The following is a 25,745-nucleotide window of genomic DNA, read 5'->3' on the forward strand; positions in this document are numbered from 1 at the left end:
GGAAGGTTATTTTTGAGCATAGGTTCCTGTTTAAGGAACACTTCATCTATTTCTTCCCTTTCCTTCATAAACATATCGTTTTCATGGTCTAACAAATATTGTTCTAACGGATCAGTTGGAGGAACAACAATGGAAGCAAGACCAATAATCTCATCCTTACTAGGTGGTTTCCTTTCACGAGGTTGTCTACTAAACTTAGCAAAATTAAACTCATCAGACATACCATCTATGCCAACAGTGACAATATTCTTTTCACAATTAATCCTAGCACTAGCAGTATTCAAGAAGGGTCTACCAAAAATAATGGGACAAAAATCATCTTGTGGGGAACCAAGAACAAGAAAATCAACAGGGTATTTAACCTTCCCACACAAAACCTCAACATCTCTAACAATCCCAATAGGTTTAATGGTATCCCTATTAGCAAGCTTAATAGTAACAGCAATGTCTTCTAATTCAATGGGTGCAATGTCGTGCATAATTTCTTTGTATAGATCATAAGGTATCGCACTAGAACTAGCACCCATATCACATAAGCCATGATAACAATGATCTCCTAGTTTAACCGAAATAACAGGCATGCCTACGACAGGTCTACGTGTCTTAGTATCAGGTCTAGCAATATTAGCAGTCTCACCCAAGAAAGAAATAACATGCCCATCTAAATCCTCATCCAAGAGATCTTTAACCATAGCAATACTAGGTTCAACATTAATTTGCTCAGGAGGTGTATAAGTCCTAGTATTACTCTTACAAACAGTAGTCGATGCTTTAGCATGATCTTTTATCCTAACAGGAAAAGGAGGTTTTTCAACATAAGCAGTAGGAATAATAGGATCACTATAGTTATTTGTCTTTTCTTCGACTGTAATAGGTGCAACTACTTTCACTTCAACAGGAGGATTATATTTAAACCACTTCTCTTTAGGGAGATCAACGTGAGTAGCGAAAGATTCAGAGAAAGTAGCTACTATCTCAGAGTCAAGTCCATACTTAGAGCTAAATCCACGAAAAACATCGGTATCCATAAAAGATTTAACACAATCGAACTTAGGTGTCATACCTGACTCCTTACCATCGTCGCAACCCCAATCTTCAGAGTTGCATTTAATTCTTTCCAATAAGTCCCATTTGAAATCAATAGTCTTCAGCATATAATAACTAGCACAAGAAGTATCGAGCAGGTTGCGATTATCAAGAGAAAGCCGAGCATAAAAATTCTGAATAATCATTTTCCGAGAGAGCTCATGATTGGGGCATGAATATAACATTGACTTAAGCCTCCCCCAAGCTTGAGCGATGCTTTCTCCTTCGTGAGGCCAGAAATTATATATGTAATTACAATCACGATGAACAAGATGCATATGATAGAACTTCTGGTCAAATTCCAACTTCAATCGCTTATAATTCCAAGATCCCGTATCATCACATAGCCTATACCATGTCAATGCATCCCCCTTCAAAGATAAAGGGAAGACCTTCCTTTTGACAACATCATCGGGAATACCTGCAAGCTTAAATAATCCACAAACTTCATCCACAAAGATAAGGTGTAAATCGGGATGCAATGTTCCATCTCCTGCAAATGGATTAGCTAGCAGTTTTACTATCATACCCGAAGGAATCTCAAAGTAAATATTTATAAATTTCAGTAGGTTGAGGAGCAACTCTTTGCTTTTATGGTTGGGGTGAAGATACCCCAAACAAGCCCCTCAAAGGATTAGTTTTCATAGTGACAAGTAACAGAAAATTTCAGCACACCATATAAATGTTTCCTTACCAAGTTCCACTCACCAAAAGTGCTACATTCCCCGGCAACGGCGCCAGAAAAGAGTCTTGATGACCCACAAGTGTACGGGATCTATCTTAGTCCTTTCGATAAGTAAGAGTGTCGAACCCAACGACGAGCAGAAGGAAATGATAAGCGGTTTTCAGTAAGGTTTTCTCTACAAGCACTGAAATTGTAGGTGATAGATAGTTTTGTGATAAGATAAATAGTAACAAGTAAAAAGTAAATAAAGTAAATAAAGTGCAGCAAGGTGGCCCAATCCTTTATGTAGCAAAGTATAAGCCTGGACAATTTCTAATAATGAGAAAGGAGCTCCCAAGGACACATTGGGAATTATCGTCAAGCTAGTTTTCATCATGTTCATATGATTCTCGTTCAGTACTTTGATAATTTGATATGTGGGTGGACCGGTACTTGGGTACTTCCCTAACTTGGACAAGCATCCCACTTATGATTAACCCCTATTGCAAGCATCCGCAACTACAAAAAGAAATATTAAGGTAAACCTGACCACAGCATTAAGCGTATGGATCCATATCAGCCCCTAACGAAGCAACGCATAAACTAGGGTTTAAGCTTCTGTCACTCTAGCAACCCATCATCTACTTATTACTTCCCCATGCCTTCCTATAGGCCCAAATAATAGTGAAGTGTCATGTAGTCGACGTTCACATAACACCACTAGAGGAAAAGACAACATACATCTCATCAAAATATCGAACGAATACCAAATTCACATGACTACTAAGAGCAAGACTTCACCCATGTCCTCAGGAACAAACGTAACTACTCACAAAGCATATTCATGTTCATAATCAGAGGAGTAATAATGTGCATAAAGGATCTGAACATATGATCTTCCACCAAGTAAACCAATTAGCATCAACTACAAGGAGTAATCAACACTACTAGCAACGCAACCCACATGTACCAAATTGTGGTTTTGATACAAGATTGGATACAAGAGATGAACTAGGGTTTTGAGAGGAGATGGTGCTGGTGAAGATGTTGATGGAGATTGACCCCCTCCCGATGAGAGGATCGTTGGTGATGACGTTGGTGATGATTTCCCCCTCCCGGAGGGAAGTGTCCCCGGCAAAACAGCTCCGCCAGAGCCCTAGATTGATTCCGCCAAGGTTCCACCTCGTGGCGGCAGAGTTTCGTCCCGTAAGCTTGCCCACGATTTTTTCCAGGGTAAAAGTGATGATATAGCAGAAGATGGACGCCGGAGGCCCACCAGGGGGCCCAGGAGATAGGGGCGCGCCCTATAGGGGGGCGCGCCCCTTGTCTCGTGGATAGAGTGTGGGCCCCCTGGCCTATTTCTTTCGCTTAGAAATTCCTATTAAATCCAAAAAGTTGTTTCATGGAGTTTCAGGACTTTTGGAGCTATGCAGAATAGGTTTCCAATGTTTGCTCCTTTTCCAGCCAGAATTCCAGTTGCCGGCATTCCCCCTCGTCATGGTAAACCTTGTAATATAAGAGAGAATAGCCATAAGTATTGAGATGTAATGTGTAATAACATCCCATAATGCAATAAATATTGACATAAAAGCATGATGCAAAATGGACGTATCTCCTGGCGGTGGGCGGCGATCGCCCCGCATGACCGTTGCCTCCTGAATATCCTTGACTGCCTTGTCGGCGAACTCCTGAGCGCCAGGTGCCTCGCGCCCAACGCTCTCTCCGCGGAAGCGTGCGCTGAAGCATGCCTCTACATGGTGCTCGAGCGCTTCCCACATGACGTTGGCCAGGTCAGAGGCCCTCCAGAGGAGAGCCCCCGAGCCTAGCTTGAGAGGAGTACTGGGCACGCCTTCCTATGTGAGAGGGGAAGGTGCCCCGTCCACAGACACCGGGCTGGAGACGGCCTCGTCGAACGCCCCATCCTCCTAAGGTCCCTTGTGGAGCTACTGCTTCTTCTTGGAAACGGCCTCAGGAGGGTGGACGACACTCTCGTCCTCAGGGTTCTTGACCGCTGCAGCCTGGTAGGCGCGCTCGAGAGAGCACACCGCGTCCTTTTCTTTGCAAACGACCGTCATGATGCTGTAGTTCTCTGGCATGTTGAGGACATTGTAACCGTGGTGCGTTGCCGCCATGAACTTGGTGAGAGTTGTGTACCCGAGGATGGCATTGTATCGCAGGTGAATGTTAGCGACATCAAAGTCGATGAGCTCGATGCGGTAGTTGTTGCGCTTGCCGAAGGTGACGGGGAGGCGGACCTGCCCGATCGGTTGCATGGAGCCGCCAGTCACTCCTGAGAAGGGCTTGGTATGCTGAAGCTGGTGATATGGCACTTGGAGCATGTTGAACGTCTGGACAGAGAGGACATTGAGTCCTGCACCGCCGTCGATGAGCGTCTTGGTGACGAGCACGTTGCTGATGATGGGCGAGTAGAGCATTGGGAGCACGCCAGCCATGGCCGCGCACTTGAGTTGGTCGGAGGAGTCAAAGGTGATGGCGTAATTGGACCACCTGAGCGGACGCGTTGCCTCGAGCCTTGGAAGGGTTGCGTTCACCTCACGCACGAACTGCTTGAAGATGCGATGAGAGGCTAGTGCTTGGGATCTGCCAAGATGCAGGCAATGGCACGAGGCTCTTGGAATCCCCCAGCCCCCTCATCCTGATGGTGGTCTTCGTTCCTTCTTGGCAGCAGCGACAATGGAGGAAGACCAGCGTTGCCCTAAGGCTGATACCTCCAGGCGCCCTCGCGAGGCTGGCCCTAGCAGCGGTCCTCCCGAGGCTGGTCGCGCCACTCCTGAAGATGGTCGGAGCCGTCCCAACGTCCTCCACATCGGCCTCCTCCACGACCGTAGCCTTGATTGTTGCACTCGAGACGACGACCAGGGCGCCCGTCGCGGATGGCCCTGAGCTCCTGGCAGTCGTTGGTATTGTGGCTATGCATGTTGTGGAAGACGCGGAACGGGCAGCTGCCTTGGATGACTCTGGGTGATCACAGCCGTGCTTCATCTCTGGCTCGGCTGCGAGCATGAACGGTCCCTTGCGCTTCACATCCTTGGCCTTGGCCTTCTTGTCTTCTGGGTCTGCATCGAGGAGCTCGAGGAGGGAGAGGCGTCCCTCCTTAGCTCTTGCGTACTTGGTTGCCAACTTGCCATGTTGAACATCTCCAGGGCCGTGCATAGGTCTTCGTGTATGGTGAACTCCTCCTTCATCTTGATGTCGCGGACGCCGTCGTTGAATGCCGAGATGATGGCTTCGTTCGACACCTTGGGAATCTTTAGGCAAAAGCCGTTGAAGCGCTGGATGTACTTCTGAATGGTCTCTCCTGGTTGTTGCTTGATGCGTCGCAGGTCACCTGCGGCCGGCGGGCAGTCGCGGGTGCCCTGGAAGTTGGCAATGAAACATTCCCTCATCTCGTCCCAGGAGAAGATCGATCTCACGGGAAGGTTCAGGAGCCAGGAGCGTGCGCCGTCCTTGAGGGCCATAGGGAACCAGTTCGCCATGACCTTCTCGTCGTTGTTGGCCACCTCAATGCTCAGCTTATAGAGCTGCAGGAACTCGGCAGGGTCGGCGGTGCCGTCGTAGCGTGGAGGCAGGTCTGGCTTGAACTTCCCTGGCAAGACGACACTGCACAACTCCAGAGTGAACGTGCGGCACCCCACTGTGTGCATGAGAGCCCGCCGCGGTGGTGGAGCATAGTCTTGGCGTTCGTGCATTGCCACCACAGGCGGCGCGCGGTCTTGACGTGGCGCCGGGAGCGCGCGCGCATCTTCTTGTGGCTGCTGGACCACCTGGCAGCTTGCTTCGTCGCGCGCGGGCGCCTGACGCTGCGGATCGCGCCGAGGTGCCACCCGCCTTGGCTCGATGATGGCGTCTTGCCTTGGAGGTGGAGGAGGAGCCCCGTGAGCTACATCTCCTGGAGTAGGAGGCGGTTGAGGCAGCGAGCGAGCTGGTGCAGCAGAGTCCCCAGCAGCGCTGACGAGCTCGGCAATGCGGTCGAGCTAGTCCTCGTAGAGGTTGACGACTAGGCGATAGCGCATGAGCTCACGTGCCATGAGCAGAGCGGCCTGCGCGTTCGCCAGGCCATGACAAGCGTGAGAGGATGAAGCAGCTGGAGTCAGTGACGGAGTGGCGGTGCGCCCGTCCTGGCGCACAGACGGATGCAGTGAAGAGGCATGTTGCTCATGGCCTGCAGGGCCCGTGGCGGAGTTCTCCACCAGCGACAGGGGGCGGCGAGGGCATCCGTCGCCCGCCGGCACTGCCTGAGCGACGCGGGCGACAAGGGCGGCCCGACGCTCAGGACGAGCTCGGCGCGCGTCAGCCATGGAAGCGGTGGAGTGGTGGCGAGTCGATCGATGGAAGAGAAGCTCCGACACAACCCTACCTAGGACGCTAAATGTCAGATTACGGGTTCCGCAAACCCTTGAGAGGTTCGAACTCTAGGATGCGTGCGAAAATCTCACTCTCCCCAGTCTGTCGACTTGCTAATCTCACAGCCTAGCGCGTCGAGCTTCGGGTCACCTTGCGGTGTAAAACTCTACTCCTGCTTTGTGGTGGATTTGCCTCAAGGGGCTGAGGAAGAACTAGTACAGTGAAGAACAACCTCAGGAGGCGTGTTCTTGGGCTCAAGTGAGCTGGTGAGGGTGGAATGGATCCGATCCCACTCCTTGGTGGTGGCTAGGTCCTATTTGTAGTTGCCTTGGTCCTCTTCCCGAATGGAGGCGGGAAGGGATCCCACAACGGCCAAATTTGAAGGGACACACCAAGTACATCGTATCCTGACTAAAGTGGTCTACGCCTGCAAAAGCCTCTTGTTGTGACGCTGCGGTGGGCTCGGCGATGACCTCCTTCTTGTCGTCCTGGCGGTCCTGGTCTTGTTGCATGGGAATGGAAACCTTTGGCTGCTCCCTTCGGACTCCGTGCCTGTTGCTTGCCTCTTTTGCACCAAAGAGGATATTGGCACACTGCGCCCGCTGGCGCCCGCCTGGCCTCGATCGTCATGGCTCACGTCACCCGAACCTCATGAGGGGATCCTTGCATAGAAACCTCCGCTCCTTAGGAGCCAGCCTGAGGAGGCTGATCCCTTTGGAGGTCTTGGTGTCGTCCGCCTTGCGAGGTCTTGGGTTATTGATGTCTAAACTGGGCCGTACCAGGCCATCGATGGAGCCACGCCGCGGGCCACAGGTAGGCAAGTCTGGGTACCCCCATTTCCATAACACCGGCATAACCCGCTTAGCATGGAAGATACCAACTACCTCGTGTCACTCTATGAACAATCCAGGCACACAAAAAGGATATTTATTTGAAGTTTTTAGAGGTGGCACATGCAAATTTACTTAGGACGTCAGGGTAATACCGCATATAGGTAGGTATGGTGGACTCATCTGGAATAACTTGGGTTTCGGGTTTTTGATGTACAAGCAGAATTCCCACTTAGTACAGGCGAAGGCTAGCAAATAGGTTGATAAGCGGCTAGCTAGAGAGCAACAACGGTCATGAACATGCATTATGCATGAGTAACATTGGATACTATCACGAGTAGGATATGAACACCATGAACATAAATATCATAGAGGCTATGTTGGTTTTGATTCAACTACATGCATGAACATGTGCCAAGTCAAGCCACTCGAACATTCAGAGGAGGATACCATATCATCATACTACATCACAATCATTATAACACAAGACATCCAAGATAAATCATTATCCACTCCTAGCTACTTATGCATAGCATGAGAAACTATAATCTCTAATTTTTCATTGCAAACATGTTTGATCATAATATGTTGAATCATGGATACTAGGTTAAACATATTTGCGAAAACAGAACAAGTCGAGTTCATATCCTTTTCTCGCTGCCACGGCCAGTTCATCGAATATCGTCATTATTGCCTTTCACTTGCATGACCGCATGATTTGAAAATAATAATAGTGCAAGAGTGTCGTGGCTTAAGCTGGAATCTACAACCATTTTATTCAAAAGGAGAAGATGAGGTAATATGGGCTCTTCGATAGATCAACAATAATACAAATGAGAGCCACTCAACATTTTCATCGTGGTCATCTCCTCGGTATGACTCAATAATAAGAAAAGAAAATCAGAGAAACACACTTAAATATTTTTGGAGTTTTGGTTTTTCGTAAACAAGCAAATAAAAGGGGGAAAACCAAAACAAGAAAAACTATTTACACGGGAAAGCTCCCAACAAGTAAAAGAAGAACAAGGAAATCTTTTTTGGGTTTTCTCTTTTTTTATACTACAACTAACTACACTAGAAAGAAAAATCAAAAAGAAGCAAGAAACATGTTTTTGAATTTTCTCAAAGTTTTTCAAACACACAAGAAGAAAGCAAGAAAATAAATTTAACATGGATAATACAATGAAAAAGTGTGAACACCGACAACTGGAATGAAATGAGAGAACATGAATGTAATGTCGGTGGGAATATGTACTCCCCTAAGCTTAGGCTTTTGGCCTAACTTGGTGATCACCAGTCGTAGAAGCCGTGAGGTCCAATGTTGAAGTGCTAGGGAGCGGGCACCTGAGGGTCCCATTGCTGAGGCTCCTCCTGTGTTGCAGCCAGGTTGCTCCGGTAAGCGACAATGCCCTCACGCATAATCATGTATCCGCCCCTGGCAACATGATCAAACAGAGCAGGTGCAGGCAATGGAATAATATCACTGGTTTCCTCACTAAAAACTAAGTTATAGGGAATATCAATATCAGGGTAATCAGTAGCAATAAAGTGGTGGTCTTCCATAGCTGCTCTATCTAAGTAAACCTTGGGCAAATGATGGTCATGCTGGCGTATCTACACATTAAAGTGAGTCGTCAAGCGAGTAGCGTAAATGCCCCCATGTATTTTACCCTTGGATCTATTGAGGTGAAGGCGATGTGCCACAATAGCTCCCAAGCTATAAGTGTTGTTGCCATAAAGTGCGCGACGTAAAACAGCAAGGTCTGGAGCGCTAAGTGCACCCACTTTCTCTCTAGCAAGTAAGCATTTTGCAATGAATATAGCAAAATAATGCACAGCAGGAAAGTGCAAGCTAGTAGAGGTGACACTCGATATTCATCTCTCATCCCCCATCTTTAGAGTACAGCAGAAACCATCAAACTCTGCGGGCCTAGGCTCTACCAAAACACCATCAGAAGGTAGCACGCATATGTCACAAAATTCAGTAAGTGGTATCTGTTGGTTTTCAGCATATAAATTAAACGACACCATAGGGGGATTATTCCTAGATTGTAAATGAAAGTTTTGCACAAAGGAATTTGTGAGGAGATGATACTGTTTGCATTCAGCTGCGATGAAGTCGGTGAGGCCGGCGTTAGCAGTGTATTGTGTAAACTCTTGAAGGATTCCATCGCTTTGCATGAACGAATTATGCGGCCATTCGCATGGCCGTAACTCCGCCAACCTCCAGGTATGCAGATCATTGTTAGATGACTCCCCAATAACTCCCTTGGAGCACTTCTTGGAAGCAAACTTCCTAAAGAAACTCATCTTTTCCCTATGAACAAAATTCTGAAATTTTTAGTCCATACATTTTTCTCAACAAAACTTCATAAAAATGATAACAACTGCTCATTACGATGTATAGAGGCCATAGCAAGCATTCAAACTACTTAGAACTCTAAGAATTCAACATGCAAGCTCATCTACAGCAGCACCAAGAGTAGCTAATTATTCAAAATATAAACCACTAAAGAAAACACTAATTGGACACATGGAGGAGTTGCATACCAAACAACAATTCCCCGAAACAGTTTCAGAAACGGAGCTTCAAGCAAAGAGGTAGAAATCCGTGGTTTCGAGAGCAAGAACATGAGAGGGAGAGAGAGAGAGCAATGGTGATTTTTTCTGGATGAATGTGGTGATGTGGGAAGAAGAAGTAAGTGAGGGGGCCACATGGGGACCACAACCCACCAGGGCGCGCCTGGGTGTCCTGGCGTGCCCAGGTGGGTTGTGCCCACCTGGTGCACCTCCCTTTGGTATTATTTGCACCAGAAATTCTTAAATATTTGGAAAAATTCGTATTAAATTTTTAGAGCATTTTGAGAACTTTTATTTTTCGGTCATTTTTTATTGCACGGAAAACTCAGAAAACAGACAAAGCATGCATTTATTTTATTTAACTAAAAAAACAAAAAACAAAAAGTAGGGACAGAAGGTAGTGCTCACTAAATTCATCAACCTCATACCTCTCAAAAATGATCCTTTAATAAGGTTGATCAAGCCTTATTAACAACCACTTTTGATTAATATGAAACCGAAGAACTTTCGTAAATCACTAAGTTACCTCAATGGGGATATGAATGTCCCCAACAATAAGCATTTCATATTTCTTTTTAACAATAGGTAGAGGTAGTTGAAAACTTCCAATTGTGATTGTCGGAGACTTTTCAATAACATTAATACCATTCACTTGGAATTGTTTCTTCGGAAAGTGCACTGTATGCTCATTACCATTGATATGAAAAGTGACCTTGCTTTTATTGCAATCAATAACAGCCCCTGCAGTATTCAAGGAGGGACTACCAAGGATAATCGACATGTTGTCGTCCTCGGGCATCTCAAGTGTAACAAAGTCAGTCAAAATAGTAACATTAGCAACAACAACGGGCACATCCTCACAAATACCGATAGGTATGGCAGTTGATTTGTCAGCCATTTGCAAAGATATTTCAGTAGGCGTGAGTTTATTCAAATCAAGTCTTTTATATAAAGAGAAAGGCATAACACTAACACCAGCTCCCAAATCACATAAAGCAGTTTTCACATAATTTCTTTTGATGGAGCAAGGTATAGTTGGTATTCCCGGAGCTTCAAGTTTTTTAGGTACTCCATCTTTAAAAGTATAATTAGCAAGCACAGTGGAGATTTTAGCTTCCGATATTTTTCTCTTATTTGTGATGATGTCTTTCATGTACTTTGCACAAGGAGGCATTTATAAGATGTCAGTCAAACGAGTATGCAAAAAGACTGGCCTCAGCATTTCAGCAAAGCGTTCAAATTCTTCATCATTTTTCTTTTTAGTTGACTTAGGTGGGAAAGGCATAGGTTTTTGAACCCATGCTTCTCTTTCCTTACCGTGTTTTCTAGCAACAAAGTCTCTTTTATCATATCTTTTATTCTTGGGTTGTGAGTTATCAAGATCAACAGTTAGTTCTACCTCAACATCATTATCTGGTTCTTTGTCATTTGGTTGAGTGTCTTCATGAACCTCCTCATTATCTTTTTCATTATCAGAAGGTGATTGTTCACTACCAGATTGAGTTTCAGCATCAGAGATAGAAACTTCATTATCATTATCAGAAGGTTTTTCTACTTCAGGTTCACTAGTAGAAGGAAAAGTCCAATTATTTTTCTTCTTCTTTTTATTTTTAGAAGGATTAGGTGCATCCACGTTAATTCTTTGAGAGTCTTGTTCAATTCTCTTTGGGTGTCCCTCAGGATAAAGTGGTTCCTGAGTCATTTTACCTCCTCTAGTTGCTACCCTAACAGCAAAGTCACTTATATTATTGTTCATTTCATCAAGCAACTCTCTTTGAGATTTAGCAACTTGTTCTAATTGAGTCTGAACCATAGAGGCATGCTTTCCTACACCTCTAACATCATTTGAGATTCTAAATAGCAAGTCACTTAAGCGAGCGATCATATCAGAGTTGTATTTCAATTGTTTCATAACATTTGCATTGAAGTAATCTTGCTTTCTAATGTAATTATCAGACTCATAAAGGCATTGGCTAGGATGTTTATTATGAGGATTACACTATCATTGAATTTCATTAAAGATTTTACCTCTACCACCTTAGGTGGTGGTGGTGCTTCAAGCCCATGTATTTCTTCAATAGGTGGTAAATTTTTAACATCCTCTACTTTAATATCTTTTTCTTGCATAGATTTCTTTGCCTCTTGCATATCTTCAGGACTAAGATATAAGATACCCCTCCTCTTCAGAGTGGGTTTAATCGGTGTTTCAGGAGGAGTCCAATCATCATAATTTTTCAATATGTTATTCAATAATTCTTCAGCTTGCGCAATAGTCCGTTCCCTGAAAATACAACCAGCACAACTATCTAGGAAATCCCTAGAAGCATCGGATAGTCCATTATAGAAGATATCAAGTATTTCATTTTTCTTAAGAGGATGATCAGCCAAAGCATTAAGCAATTGGAGAAGCCTCCCCCAAGCTTGTGGGAGACTCTCTTCTTCAATTTGCACAAAGTTAAATATTTCCTGCAAGGCAGCTTGTTTCTTATGAGCAGGGAAATATTTTTCAAAGAAGTAATAAATCATATCCTGGGGACTACGCACACAACCAGGAGCAAGAGTATTGTACCAAGCTTTAGCATCACCCTTTAATGAGAACGGAAATAACTTGAGAATATAGTAATAGCGAATCTTCTCGTCATGAGCAAAAAGGGTGGCTATATCATTCAACTTAGTAAGATGTGCCACAACAATTTCAGTTTCATAACCATGGAAAGGATCAGATTAAACCACAGTAATTAACTCTAGGTCGACAGAGAATTCATAATCCTTATCATCAATAAAGATAGGTGAAGTAGCAAACTTAGGATCACACTTCATTCTAGCATTCAAAGATCTTTCTTTATACTTGCATAATAATTTTTCTAGATCATCTCTATCCTTACAAGCAAGAATATCTCTAGTTGCCTCCTCACTCATAGCATAACCTTCAGGTACCTTTGGCAATTCATATCTAGGAGGGCTAGTTCTAGTAGGTGTTTCAAGATTTTCAGTTTCAAGCTCATCATCAGTTTCAACAATATCATGTTGTCTTACTCTAGCAATTTGTTCACCAAGAAATTTACCTAGTGGCACATCATCATCAAGCAAGGTACTAGCATCATCATGAGCAACATTCATAGCAGAAGTAGCATCATAAATAACCTGCGACATATCAGAATTAATAGTATGTGGTGGTGTTGCAAGTTTACTTATAACAGAAGGTGAATCTAAAGCGGAGTTGGATGGCAGTTCCTTACCTCCCCTCGTCTTAGAGGGAAAAATCTTAGTCTTGGCATCCTTCAGATTCTTCATAGTGATAATATGATAATAATCCCAAGTGACTCAACAAATATAGCTATGCTCCTCGACAACAGCGCCAGAAAAATGTCTTGATAACCCACAAGTATATGGGATCGCAAGAGTTTTCTAGGGTAGAGTATTCAACCCAAATTTATAGATTCGACACAAGGGGAGCCAAATAATATTTGCAAGTATTAGTGGCTGAGTTGTCAGTTCAACCACACCTAGAGATTAATTATCTGCAGCAAAGTGATCAGTAGCACAGTAATATGATGGTAGCAGTAGCAGTAACAGTAACAGTGATAGCAATGGTTTTGTAGCAGTAAAGATAGCAGTAGAAGCAGTAGTAACTTACCAAGAACAATATAAGGTAAATTTGTAGGCATTGGATCAGTGATTCGTTGGATGATATTCATCATGAGACAGTCATAACCTAGGGCGATACGGCACTAGCTCCAGTTCATAACTATAATGTAGGCATGTATTCCGTAAATAGTTATACGTGCTTATGGAAAGAACTTGCATGACGTCTTTTGTCCTACCCTCCCGTGGCAGCGGGGTCCTATTGGAAAATAAGGGATGTTAAGGCCTCCTTTTAATAGAGAATCGGAACAAAGATTAACACACGGTGAATACATGAACTCCTCAAACTACGGTCATCACCGGGAGTGGTCCCGACTATTGTCACTCAAGGGTTGCCAGATCATAACACATAGTAGGTGACTATATATAACTTGCAAGATCAGATCTAGAACATGGATATAATGGTGATAATATAAATGGTTCAGATCTGAAATCATGGCACCTGGGCCCAAAGTGACAAGCATTAAGCATGGCAAATTCATAGCAACATCAATCTCAGAACATAATGGATACTAGGGATCAGGCCCTAACAAAACTAACTTGATTACATGATGAATATCATCTAACTCCTCATTGACCAGCGAGCCTACGAAGGAATTACTCACTCCCGGTGGGGAGCATCATGGAATTGGAGATGGAGAAGGGTTGGTGATGACGAATATTGAAGTCCCCCTCTCCGGAGCCCCAAACGGACTCCACGATCTGGCCTCCTGATGAAGAACTGGAGACGATGGTGGCTCCGTCTCATGAAACGCGATAATTCTTTCTCCCTGTTTTTTTCAGGAAAAATATGATTTTATAGCGTCAGTTTCAGGGTCTACGGGGCCACCGGGTGGGGACAACCCACCTAGGTGCGCCTAGAGGGGGTGGCGCGCCCTGGTGGTTTGTGCCCACCTAGGTTCCCCCCTCCGGTGGTTCTTGGCTCCAGATATACTCTTTTATTGTATAAAAATCCTCGCAAGTTTCGTTCCATTTCGAGAACTTTTATTTCTGCACAAAAACAACACCATGGTAGTTTTGCTAAAAACAGCGCCAGTCCGGGTTAGTTTCATTCAAATCATGCAAATTAGAGTCCAAAACAAGAGGAAAAGCATTAGGAAAAGTAGATACGACGGAGACGTATCAGCGCCCTGGTGGGTTGTGCTCACCCAAGGGCCCCCCTCCGGTGTTTCTTGGCTCTAGTATTTTTCTTTTATTGCATAACTACTATTTAGGTGATAATAACTACTGTTGCTATTGTTGTAATCAACTTGCCATTTTGTAACAAAATCTAAGTTTGTTACAGGTTTCCTTGGTCAAAGCCTCAAAGGAAATTTGAGCTGCAGAGGCGAAGTTGATGATTAAGAGGGTCTGCACAATGTTGTATATTTCTTATGTAATGTCGTGTAATTTTTATCAAGGTCGTGTGAACCGATGTTGGATGTAAATGACCTTTACTTGGTGAAGTTATTGAATGAAAATTTATGAAATGGGTCAAATTATGGTCATGTTCAGTGGAAATTAACTGGGTTGTGAAAACTCGTTCGAATAGTGTAATGGGTTGTGTTGCAGCTGGTTGGATGAATATCATGGTTTGTATTGAAATAAATGTGATAATGGGCCTCGTTAGACATAAAAAATTGGGCCAATGGCTATGTAGGATGCCACGTTAGGTCCACGTAGATGCCATGTCACGTCCATGTTGGTACAACGTTATGTAAATCCATGATGGATTAGTTTGTCATAGAGGACCGGGTCTGGGGCGGGCCGGAGGGGCCAATGGATTGTTCGCTGACAGTCAGAATCTGTCATGGTGGTGCAAATGTCAAATTATGACGCGATATACATGTCGGATTCCAAATCCATCATGGACCGCCCTCCTTGAAGATTTTGCATTGTTCTGTGACTAGACGAATCCGACATGGATTAACAAGATTCTTGCAGTGTAACTGTTACATGATGAATGTTATCCAACACAATTATCCATCACCAATCCAATACATACGATCTTCGCATATTGGTTTTTGCTAAGTTACTTTTGTTGTTGCCACTATCACCATCACTATAAAACTGCTATAGTTACTGTTGCTATTGTTATCACTGCTATCAAACTATCATACTATTGTGCTACCGATTACTCTGCTGCAGCTATGTAGTTCTTCAGTTGTGGTTGAATTGATAACTCAACTGCTAATACTTGCAAATATTCTTTGGCACCCATTGTGTCGAATGAATAAATTTGGATTGAATAATCTACCCTCGACAACTGTTGCGATCCCCTATACTTGTGGGTTATCACACATGCATATCTATTTTCTATCTTACCCTTCTCTTTATGTAGCTGATTTCAATGCCTCCTTTTTTAGCTCGGCAATGCGGTAAAAAGTTTGGGGTGCATGTTGTGAGCAGGAAAGTTTTCTTTAGGGGTAGAACACTACTTTTATTCAACTAAATGGAAGGTGGCAGATACATAAGGGGTATTCATAAGCCACATATGGCGCCCCAGATAAAGTGAAGTGACAACTTTAGCTAGTTCATGTGCTTCTCCATTATGCTCTCTCTTCTCATGATGCAGATGGGCGACCTCAAACTCTTCAATCTTCGTCTTGATATCATGAATAAACGCTTGGCTTGTACCTTTATACCTTCCCTGGATATGCTTGACCTTCGCTTGACAGTCAATAGCAATGTGAATTCTTCTTAGATAAAGGTCCTTAGCCAGAGAAAGGGCTTCTCTCAATGCCATAGCTTCCAAGGACCAAGTCCGTAACCACAACAGTCGATGCGCCCATATAGAGGCCCTGCTTATCTCTGCATATTGCCACCAAGGACCCCCCTGTCATTGTTCCTGGAGATGGCGGCATCCACATTCATATTCATACATCCTAGCTTAGGCTTGACCCAATTCTTCCTCTCCTATCTTGAAGCCATCGCTGGCATCATAGTGCCACATCTGGTAGGTCGCGCTGGCAATATAGCAAGATCCGACAAGTAATTCTGAACAAAACTATATGTTGACAGGGGGGACTGGAACTCATTTTCATGAATCGCCGTCAACGAGCCCACCAAATTGCCCATAGGGTAACAATCATCTTAACGAACTAACCCTCCCTCATAGAATCCATCATCTCCATCAGCCATAACCTTGCACCAACATTATTTCATGCAATCAAATGCTCGACAAGATCTTCATCAACAAGTGACCAAACACACTTTGACATATTACAAACAATGTGTGCATGTCACCATCAACAAGTTGTGAGAAAGACACCATGCAAAATTTCTGACTTTGCTTGGAAGCCTAATTTTTCACAATTTTTCCCACTGATTCTGAACCGAGGACGCGTCAGAAACCGAGGACCTACCTTCAAGCCATGTGTCCCTTCTCTTTTCGGTGTCAACTAGGAGCTTACAAGCATATCTAACAGTGAAGATATTGTTTCGATCGTAGTGCCATGCCCAACTATCCTCTAAGTTGCGAGTACTCAGGGGAATGTTGAGAATAATCTGCGCATTAGGAGTCTGAAAATATTCATTAACTAATTCTCTATTCCATTACTTAGATGATTCATCAATAAAATCACTGACTCGACTAGGAGGACCGGTAGTCCACCATTGGAGAGATCTTAGCGTAAATTCTCAAGGTAACCAGTTATCCTCCCACGCATTCACTGCATGCCCATTGCCAATCCTTCGAATCAGTCCTTGCCTGAGCATAGAGATACCCTCGTGAACAACTCGCCATACCTAGGAAGGGGGGCTCCCCAAGTTAGCTTGCAAAACATCGTCATCCAAAAAATACACAGCCAACAGAAGCTAAGTAAGTCAGGATCTTGGACGAGCCTCCAAGCTTGCTTAGCAACTGTACCTAGGTTAAAAAGTTCTATCTCGAAACCCTAGCCAGGGCATTGTGAGTACATCTCAGGAGATCCAAACAACCTTCCTTTGCCTTCCTTGAAATTATTCGTTTTCGCTCTGCTAAAATATTGCCATTGTATGCTCTGACCCCACTAAAAACTAGAAAGGGGAAAACAATTCCTCTTGGCTCTGTTAAAATATTGTCATTATAGGCTATGATCCCACTAAAAACTAGGAGGGCAGAAACAAAAATGTACCAAAAAAGCTAAGTGCGTCAATAGAAGCTAACAGAAGCTAAGTGCGTCAAGATCTTGGACGAGCCTCCAAGCTTGCTTAGCAACCGTACCTAGGTTAAAAAGTTCTATCTGGAAACCCTAGCCATCCTTGATACTTGGGCATTGTGAGTGCATCTCAGGACATCCAAACAACCTTCCTTTGCCTTCCTTGAAATTATTCATTTTCGCTCTGCTAAAATATTGCCATTGTATGCTCTGACCCCACTAAAAACTAGAAAGGGGAAAACAATTTCTCTTGGCTCTGTTAAAATATTGTCATTATAGGCTATGATCCCACTAAAAACTAGGAGGGCAGAAACAAAAATGTACCAAAAAAGCTAAGTGTGTCAACAAAAGCTAACAGAAGCTAAGTGCGTCAGGATCTTGGACGAGCCTCCAAGCTTGCTTAGCAACCGTACCTAGGTTAAAAAGTTCTATCTCGAAACCCTAGCCATCCTTGATACTTGGGTATTGTGAGTACATCTCAGGAGATCCAAACAACCTTCCTTTGCCTTCCTTGAAATTATTCGTTTTCGCTCTGCTAAAATATTGCCATTGTATGCTCTGACCCCCACTAAAAAGTAGAAAGGGGAAAACAATTCCTCTTGGCTCTGTTAAAATATTGTCATTATAGGCTATGATCTCACTAAAAACTAGGAGGGCAGAAACAAAAATGTAGCTGGGGATCGAACCCAGAATCTCTGGTTTCGTAGACCAGCGCCTTATCCATTGGGCCACGGAGTCACTGACGAATGCATTCAAACGGTTTCATTAGACCAGCAGACAGTAGTTACCGAGCCATCATGCGGATGAGTGGGGGCACCTGTGTGATCACTTGACAACCAGACCTGACACTACAACGAACTAATAATCAACCAAAATGTAGCTGCTCGTGCCGGTACACACCCGATGCCATGCCGCGGCAAGGCCACGTCAACAAGGATCTGACCATGTTGCCGAGGCACGTTGGCCCGGACGCAAGTTCCCAAGCCGAAGGCCATCTCTCCACCCGATCCTTTTCCCCTTTTGTGAACATTCCATTCCACCGGATATTTGGACCAGAGGCCGACACGGCCGAGCGTAACCGGGACTCTTTGCCCCCCTTTTCTCTCTCGTCCATGATCCTGTCATGATTACCTTGACTCCCCCAGTGGTTGATCAGCCCCACTTTGCGTTCAGCTCACTTATCTCTTAAAAAAAACGTCACATTATTCCTGGCTCCACCGGCCAAATTGATTAGCGCATCTCTTTCCCTTCCCTACCCATCGAATCGATTCCCCCCTTGCCGACGGTCGATGAGTGCGCTCTACTGCACTACCTGCTCGGCGAGTGCGCCGAGTTCGTCGTCCCGAGCAGCAGCGATGCGTCCGTCCTTGTGATTCGTCAAGGACGAAACGGAAATTGACGGCCAATTTGGCCACTGTTCACACGGCCAGTCACACCACCCGGTTCGTACGCGCGCGTGGTGACAACTCGTTCGTTCGATCGGATCATCACACGAAGACAAGGAGATACGAGACGAGACGAGACTCGAGAGGGAGTCACATTTCGACAAGAACAGTCTGCATCTTCTGTACAAGCAGCGATTTTCCGCCGAGACATGGAAACCGACGTCGCAACTACCGCCACCCAGGAACAACAGCTACGCGCGAACCGACGACAAGGAAAATCAGAGGAAAATCAAGGAGTCATCTGAGGCGCTCGGCAGGGTCGATCAGCTGGCCGGCGGCCGGCTTGTCGGCGGCGGCGGAGGCGGAGGAGGGCCGGCGGCCTTCGTCGAAGTTCTTGGCGTAGCTGGCGGCGTCGTACTGGAAGGTGATCATGGGGGGCGGCGCCCTGGGGCTGGGGCAGCAGGCGCTCTTCCTCACCAGCCGCCTGAGCAGCCGCCTCCACGCCCGCCGCCCGCTGTCGCGTCCGCCCTCGCGCGACAGGAGGTGGAACCGCCCGGGGCTCCGGTGCACGGCCGGCAGCCACGCCGGGGAGGCCATGCAGCCGGTGAAGTAGGAGGATTGGCTCGGCGTCGACGGCTCACTGTCCATCTCCATGTACGTCTCGGGTAGCACTGCTAGCGAGAGACAGAGGCGCTGCTGTGGCAGAGCCGCTGAGGCAGAGCTGTGTGTGAGTGAGTCTGAGGTCTCAGCTGAATGTGAGTGAGGGGTTTTGATAAGGTTATATACTGAAAAAAAGGTGTCAGGGAGGGTTGGATTAGGAGGGAAGAGACAAAGGGGGATGCCATGACAAGGGATGGTTCCAAATTTCTGTCACCACTTAAAAATTCGGAAGTTTAAATTATTTTGTCTTTGGGTTCGGCTGAATAGCACTTCTTTTTAACTACCACTGTCCACGTTTACTAGGTGCTCACAACAATTTCACCATGGGCCATGTGCCCCAAGAATTACACAATTGGAAACCTCTTTTAAAGTGAATCACATGTTTTCAATTTTATTTGTCATGAACTTTGTATTGTGACTATTCCTTGCCCAAATTTGAATTTTCAAAAGTGTGCACACGTACTAACTCATGAGTATTTGTTCTGAACTTGAAGGTGGCCACTTGTTTTTTTGGCCTCCTTGCTGGAAAGCTAGCCACCACATCATGAGCTGCAATCATGACACGAGTTTAAAACCTCAAACGTATCATTAGTGAGAGGACCACTGCAATATATGGCCTTGCAACGAATCGAGGATCATTGCTAGCAGCTGCATACTATCCCACGCAGACTGATCCCACGGTACACATACAGCTGCTAGAACACAATTGCACTGGTAGCACTGTATCATTGTAGCCAAGTGCTACCAGCACCAACTACACCCACTAAAGTTTGTACTCCTCTACTCAGAATCACTCGGACACAGGTGCACAGCCCCACAACATCCAAGGGAAGGGAAAAAAAATTGTTAATTAACAAAAATGCTACACTTACGTCATTCTAGTACGGACTGGCTTCACGGACTGCTCTCTCGCCAATCAACCCCCCTTGATTTTCGCTGGTGGGGCCTCTCCACCTTAATCTTCTCCAACCACAACTCTTCCGTGCATCCGTAACCGAAATCCTGCGGGAATACGTCCCTAAGTCTAGCATGTCTGGTTAACTAAATAGTGGTGAATGTAGGTTTTCACAAGGGCGATGAATCTGTAGCACTCACTGAAGAAAAATAATACTCCATCCCTTCCGAATTATAAGATGTTCTAACTATTTTCAGATGTATATAGACGTGTTTTCATGTTTGTTTTTAGAAACATCTTATAATAGGGAACGGTTGTACAAGTACCAAAGAAATACCACATATTTGCTGCTATGAATATCAGCCCATTCGTCCAGGTCTAGTTGTTTTATCAGACAAGCCAGTCCACTTCACGGACTGACGGAATAAATGAGGAATACATATCGAGGGCACGACGCGAGTGCGGATCAGATCCGGTGGTTACACCCAACTGGAGAATGAGGATCATACGGAATTTATGTCCTGCAACCGCAGCAGCATGTTGCTAACGTGTAACGTGTAACCGAAAGTTGCATGCGTGTTCATGGCCGTCGTGATTGTCCTTGATTAGCTTCGTTTGGCCTTGACGAAAGGTGGTGCAGTGCAGGACCAGGACTGCCCAGTGCTAGTAATATCTTCATTTTTTGGAAGTTCTACACCAACCGTACCCTAGCTTGTCTGGCGCTTGTCTCTTCTGCTGATGAAGGGAGTTGGATCCAGTGTACTTCCAGTCCATCGATGGGGGTGGGACTGCATGCGCTGCAAAATCGTACCCACGCCGTCTCACAACAAAAGAAACAACCTCTCACTAAAAGAATATTCCGTCTTTACGAAACACACATGTATCAAACATGGGGTTTGATCTCTGGTGGGCTGAAGCTACGACCTTCTAACCATGTAACCACAAGTTGATTCTCCATCTGAATGATAATTAATCAAATTTAGAAAACTATTAGTATAATAAGCTATCCCACCTCGGCCAGTTTTTTTAAGCTTGTGGGTAGAACTAAGAACAAGCCAAATGAGAACTCAAAATATATGCCCACCTCAATTTGTAAGCTCTTCCCCTCCCCTATTGTTTGGAAATAAGCCGGGAAAGATGTGATTCCCAAGCTTCTCTTTAAGCAAACCCTTTCTTTTTCAAAAATACACCTCCCCCACAACACCAAAAATGAAGCAGGATAACGACCCAAATCTTGAGTTAGCAGTTAACCACACTTGCATCTCAAGAACAAATAAGCTTCTCCCAGAAGGAAGGTAAAATCGCTGCCCTCAGCACACTCGGGATGCACAAAATCATAATATGGTGAAAATAATGCCAAAACATCAACACCAAACAAATCAACCTACTCCAACCACTTCGGAGTATATAAGAACTAAAGAGAAAACCCGAGCCCCTCCACTTTGGACAATCCTTGCTTGAGCATCACCTCTATCCAACCACAAACATATCATCTTGTGGACTATAATCCGTAGGCATAACAACATGAGACTTAACAAAGAGCGTGACATCTAAACACAACACCTTAAAGGATAAATAACCACCCTTATGTTGATGTTGTCATGTCAAACCAAAAGGGTGATGTCTGCTATCACCTCCAATATGAAAGCTTCGAGACACCACCTTTAACAAGTACATCACGTCTGAGATACTCAGATAACTTGAACTAGCTAGAAAGTTAAATCATAGGTTTTCACTTGGAGAACATGCTCAATACCATAATCCACCAACACCGCCAACCATCCGATCTCAACCTACTCACACAAAGAATTCTATGGTAGGCTTCCGATGTGGGAATTCATAGGGTATGGTTGTATCAGTTTTCAATTCGGTCAATCTTAGGAGCAATTTTACTTGTACGGTTAAATCTTTGGATAGAGACGGTTTGAATCCAATTTCCTCGTCAAGTTTTGTTTAGTTTAGTTTGATCATAGCTATATATGCATATGCACACGCGCGTGTCAGGTGCTGCCAGTACATGTGTACCTTCTGTGCGAGAAAAAGTACATGTGTAATTCATGCAAAGCATCCAACTCGAAAAATGTGCTCTTCCTTGTGTCCCTGGCGCGAACAATCGTTTGCTTTGGGAGTCTCACGCGAGCGAACAACGCCATTTGCTCTGGTAGGATCACACGAGCGAACAACCACAAGCATGCAAAGGGCCCACTGCCAGACCATAAAACCCTCCCTCCCCTCACACCACACCCCCGCCCTCTTCTACACCTTTTCCCTCCTCCAGCCAACGGATTTCCATGTTATAACAAAGAGATTTTCTGTGCTAATTAGAGAAGAAATATAGTAGGAGAAGTTCTCATGTGTTCAGGGATTGTCGTGAAACACCATAAAATAATCGGCAAGTTATATGAGAGAAATTTTCCAACCTAATCACGAATTGCCATGTTGGCGGAAGAGGATTGTCATGCTGCAGCAAAAAAAATTATCATCCTACAATAAACAAAGTTGCCACATATCTCTATGGATTGACATGCTACAACATGGACAAATGTCATGGTACAACAGAGAATAACGTTAGGCTACAACAAAACAAATTGCCACACATATTCAAGAATTGCCATCTTACATAAGAGGGAACTGCCATGTTGCACCAGAGACAAATGTCACATATGTTTCAGGAATTGCCATGTTACATCAGAGGAAACTGACATGCTACACACATAACTTACCTTGCTTTAGATAAAATAATTTGCCATCCGGATGTGATTTTGAGGGAGGAGGTAAGGGATAAGACACTGCTTGTGTTGTTCCCTCAATTTGCCATGGGGAGCAAACGTATTATGTCGTTTGCTTACGGGTGTGCGTTGGAGCGAAAGGTGTGGCCGTCACTATTATCATGTGTCACCGCATTAAGATTGGCGCACGCACAGATCGGACACGCCACAAGGCATTCGTTGAAGAATTCCAATGAAGGACATGCTCAATTCGAGTGAAGTTTTGAAAGCAAATATCTAAGTAAGTGTTGATGTAAGTTTCGTTCAATTTCATTACGATGGCTTTTTATAAACTTGACAACCGAGTGAGGTGTTTGTTGATCTTTTTTCCAGTGGGGGCACAGTTAGTGCACCCACTTGGTGTAGCCCCCGAGACTCCGATTGACTATTTGCAATCAGTTGGAGTCTCAGATATAAGTAAATTTCATCTTCATATATCTAGAATAGTTACTTTAGATCCATGGCATTACTCGGGTCATATATGTTGGGGAACGCAGTAATTTCAAAAATTTCATACGCACACGCAAGATCATGGTGATGCATAGCAACGAGAGGGGAGAGTGTTGTCCACGTACCCTCGTAGATCGTAAGCGGAAACGTTATGACAACGCGTACGTCTTCACGATCCGACCGATCTTAGTACTGAAAGCACGGCACCTCCGCGATCTGCACACGTTCGGCTCCGTGACGTCCCACGAACTCACGATCCAGCAGAGTGTCGAGGGAGAGTTTTGTCAGCACGACGGCGTGATGACGATGACGATGAAGCTACCGACGCAGGGCTTCGCCTAAGCACCGCAACTATATGACCGAGGTGGATTATGATGGAGGGGGCACCGCACACGGCTAAGAGATCAATGATCAACTTGTGTGTCTATGGGGTGCCCCCTGGCCACTTATACAAAGGATGGAGGGAGGAGGAGGCCGGCCCTCATAGGGCGCGCCCAAAGTGCAGAGTCCTACTAGGACTTCCTAGTCCTAGTAGGATTCCACCTCCCACATGGAATAGGAAAAAGGGCAAGGGAAAAGGAGAAGGAAGGAAGGGGGCGCCCCCCTTCCCTAGTACAATCCGGACCAGTCCATAGGGAAGGGGCGCACCAACCCTTGAGGCCTTTCTCTCCTTTCTCGTATGGCCCATTAAGGCCCATTACGAATTCCCTAACTCTTCGGTACTCTAAAAAATACACGAATCACTCGGAACCTTTCCGATGTCCGAATATAGCCTTCCAATATATCGATCTTTACGTCTCGACCATTTCGAGACTCCTCATCACGTCTGTGATCTCATCCGGGACTCCGAACTATCTTCGGTACATCAAAACACATAAACTCATAATACCAATCGTCATCGAACATTAAGCGTGCCGACCCTACGGGTTCGAGAACTATGTAGACATGACCGAGACTCACTTCCGGTCAATAACCAATAGCGGAACCTGGATGCTCATATTGGTTCCTATATATTCTACGAAGATCTTTATCGGTCAAACAGCATAACAGCATACGTTGTTCCCTTTGTCATCGGTATGTTACTTGCCCTAGATTCGATCATCGGTATCATCATACCTAGTTCAATCTCATTACCGGCAAGTCTCTTTACTCGTACTGTAATATTTCATCCCGCAACTAACTCATTAGTCACAATCCTTGCAAGGCTTATAGTGATGAGTATTATCGAGTGGGCCCAAAGATACCTCTCCGAAACACGGAGTGACAAATCCTAATCTCGATCTATGCCAACCCAACAAACACCTTCGGAGACACCTGTAGAGCACCTTTATAATCACTCTTTCACGTTGTGATGTTTGGTAGCACACAAAGTGTTCCTCCGGTATTCGGGAGTTGCATAATCTCATAGTCTGAGGAACTTGTATAAGTCATGAAGAAAGCAGTAGCAATGAAACTAACACGATCATAATGCTAACCTAACGGATGGGTCATGTCCATCACATCATTCTCCTAATGATGTGATCCCGTTCATCAAATGACAACACATGTCTATGGTTAGGAAACATAACCATCTTTGATCAACGGGATAGTCAAGTAGAGGCATACTAGGGACTATAAGTTTTGTCTATGTATTCACACATGTACTAAGTTTCCGGTTAATACAATTCTAGCATGAATAATAAACATTTATCATGAATTAAGGAAATAAATAATAACTTTATTATTGCCTCTAGGGCATATTTCCTTCAGTCTCCCACTTGCACTAGAGTCAATAATCTAGTTCACATCACCATGTGATTTAACACAAATATTCACATTTGTATGTGATTAACACCCATAGTTCACATCATCATGTGACCAACACCCAAAGGGTTTACTAGAGTCAATAATCTGGTTCACATCGCTATGTGATTAACACCCAAAGAGTACTAGGTGTGATCATGTTTTGCTCATGAGAGAAGTTTAGTCAATGGGTCTGTCACATTCAGAGCCGTATGCATTTTGCAAATATTATATGTCTACAATGCTCTGCACTGAGCTACTCTAGCTAATTGCTCCCACTTTCAATATATATCCAGATTTGAGACTTCGAGTCATCTGGATCGGTGTAAAAGCTTGCATCGATGTAACTCTTTACGACGAGCTCTTTCATCACCTCCATAATCGAGAAATATTTCCTTAGGCCTCACTAAGGATAATTTTGACCGATGTCCAGTGATCTACTCCTCGATCAAAATTGTACTCCCTTGCCAAACTCAGGGCAGGGTACACAATAGGTCTGGTACACAGCACAACATAC

At 44.7% G+C, this 25,745-nt stretch overlaps 1 protein-coding gene across 1 annotated transcript; it reads right to left on the reverse strand.

Moving 5' to 3' along the window:
* Window positions 1-18,808: 18,808 nt before the first annotated feature.
* LOC123096267 (uncharacterized) lies at window positions 18,809-19,433 on the reverse strand. The gene has a single exon (XM_044517956.1). The coding sequence runs from the start codon at window positions 19,325-19,327 to the stop codon at window positions 18,971-18,973; it is 357 nt and encodes a 118-aa protein (XP_044373891.1). The 5' UTR covers window positions 19,328-19,433; the 3' UTR covers window positions 18,809-18,970.
* Between the last annotated feature and the right edge of the window lie 6,312 nt (window positions 19,434-25,745).

This window comes from Triticum aestivum, chromosome 1B (assembly GCF_018294505.1).
Source record: "Triticum aestivum cultivar Chinese Spring chromosome 1B, IWGSC CS RefSeq v2.1, whole genome shotgun sequence".
Taxonomy (NCBI): Eukaryota; Viridiplantae; Streptophyta; class Magnoliopsida; order Poales; family Poaceae; genus Triticum; species Triticum aestivum.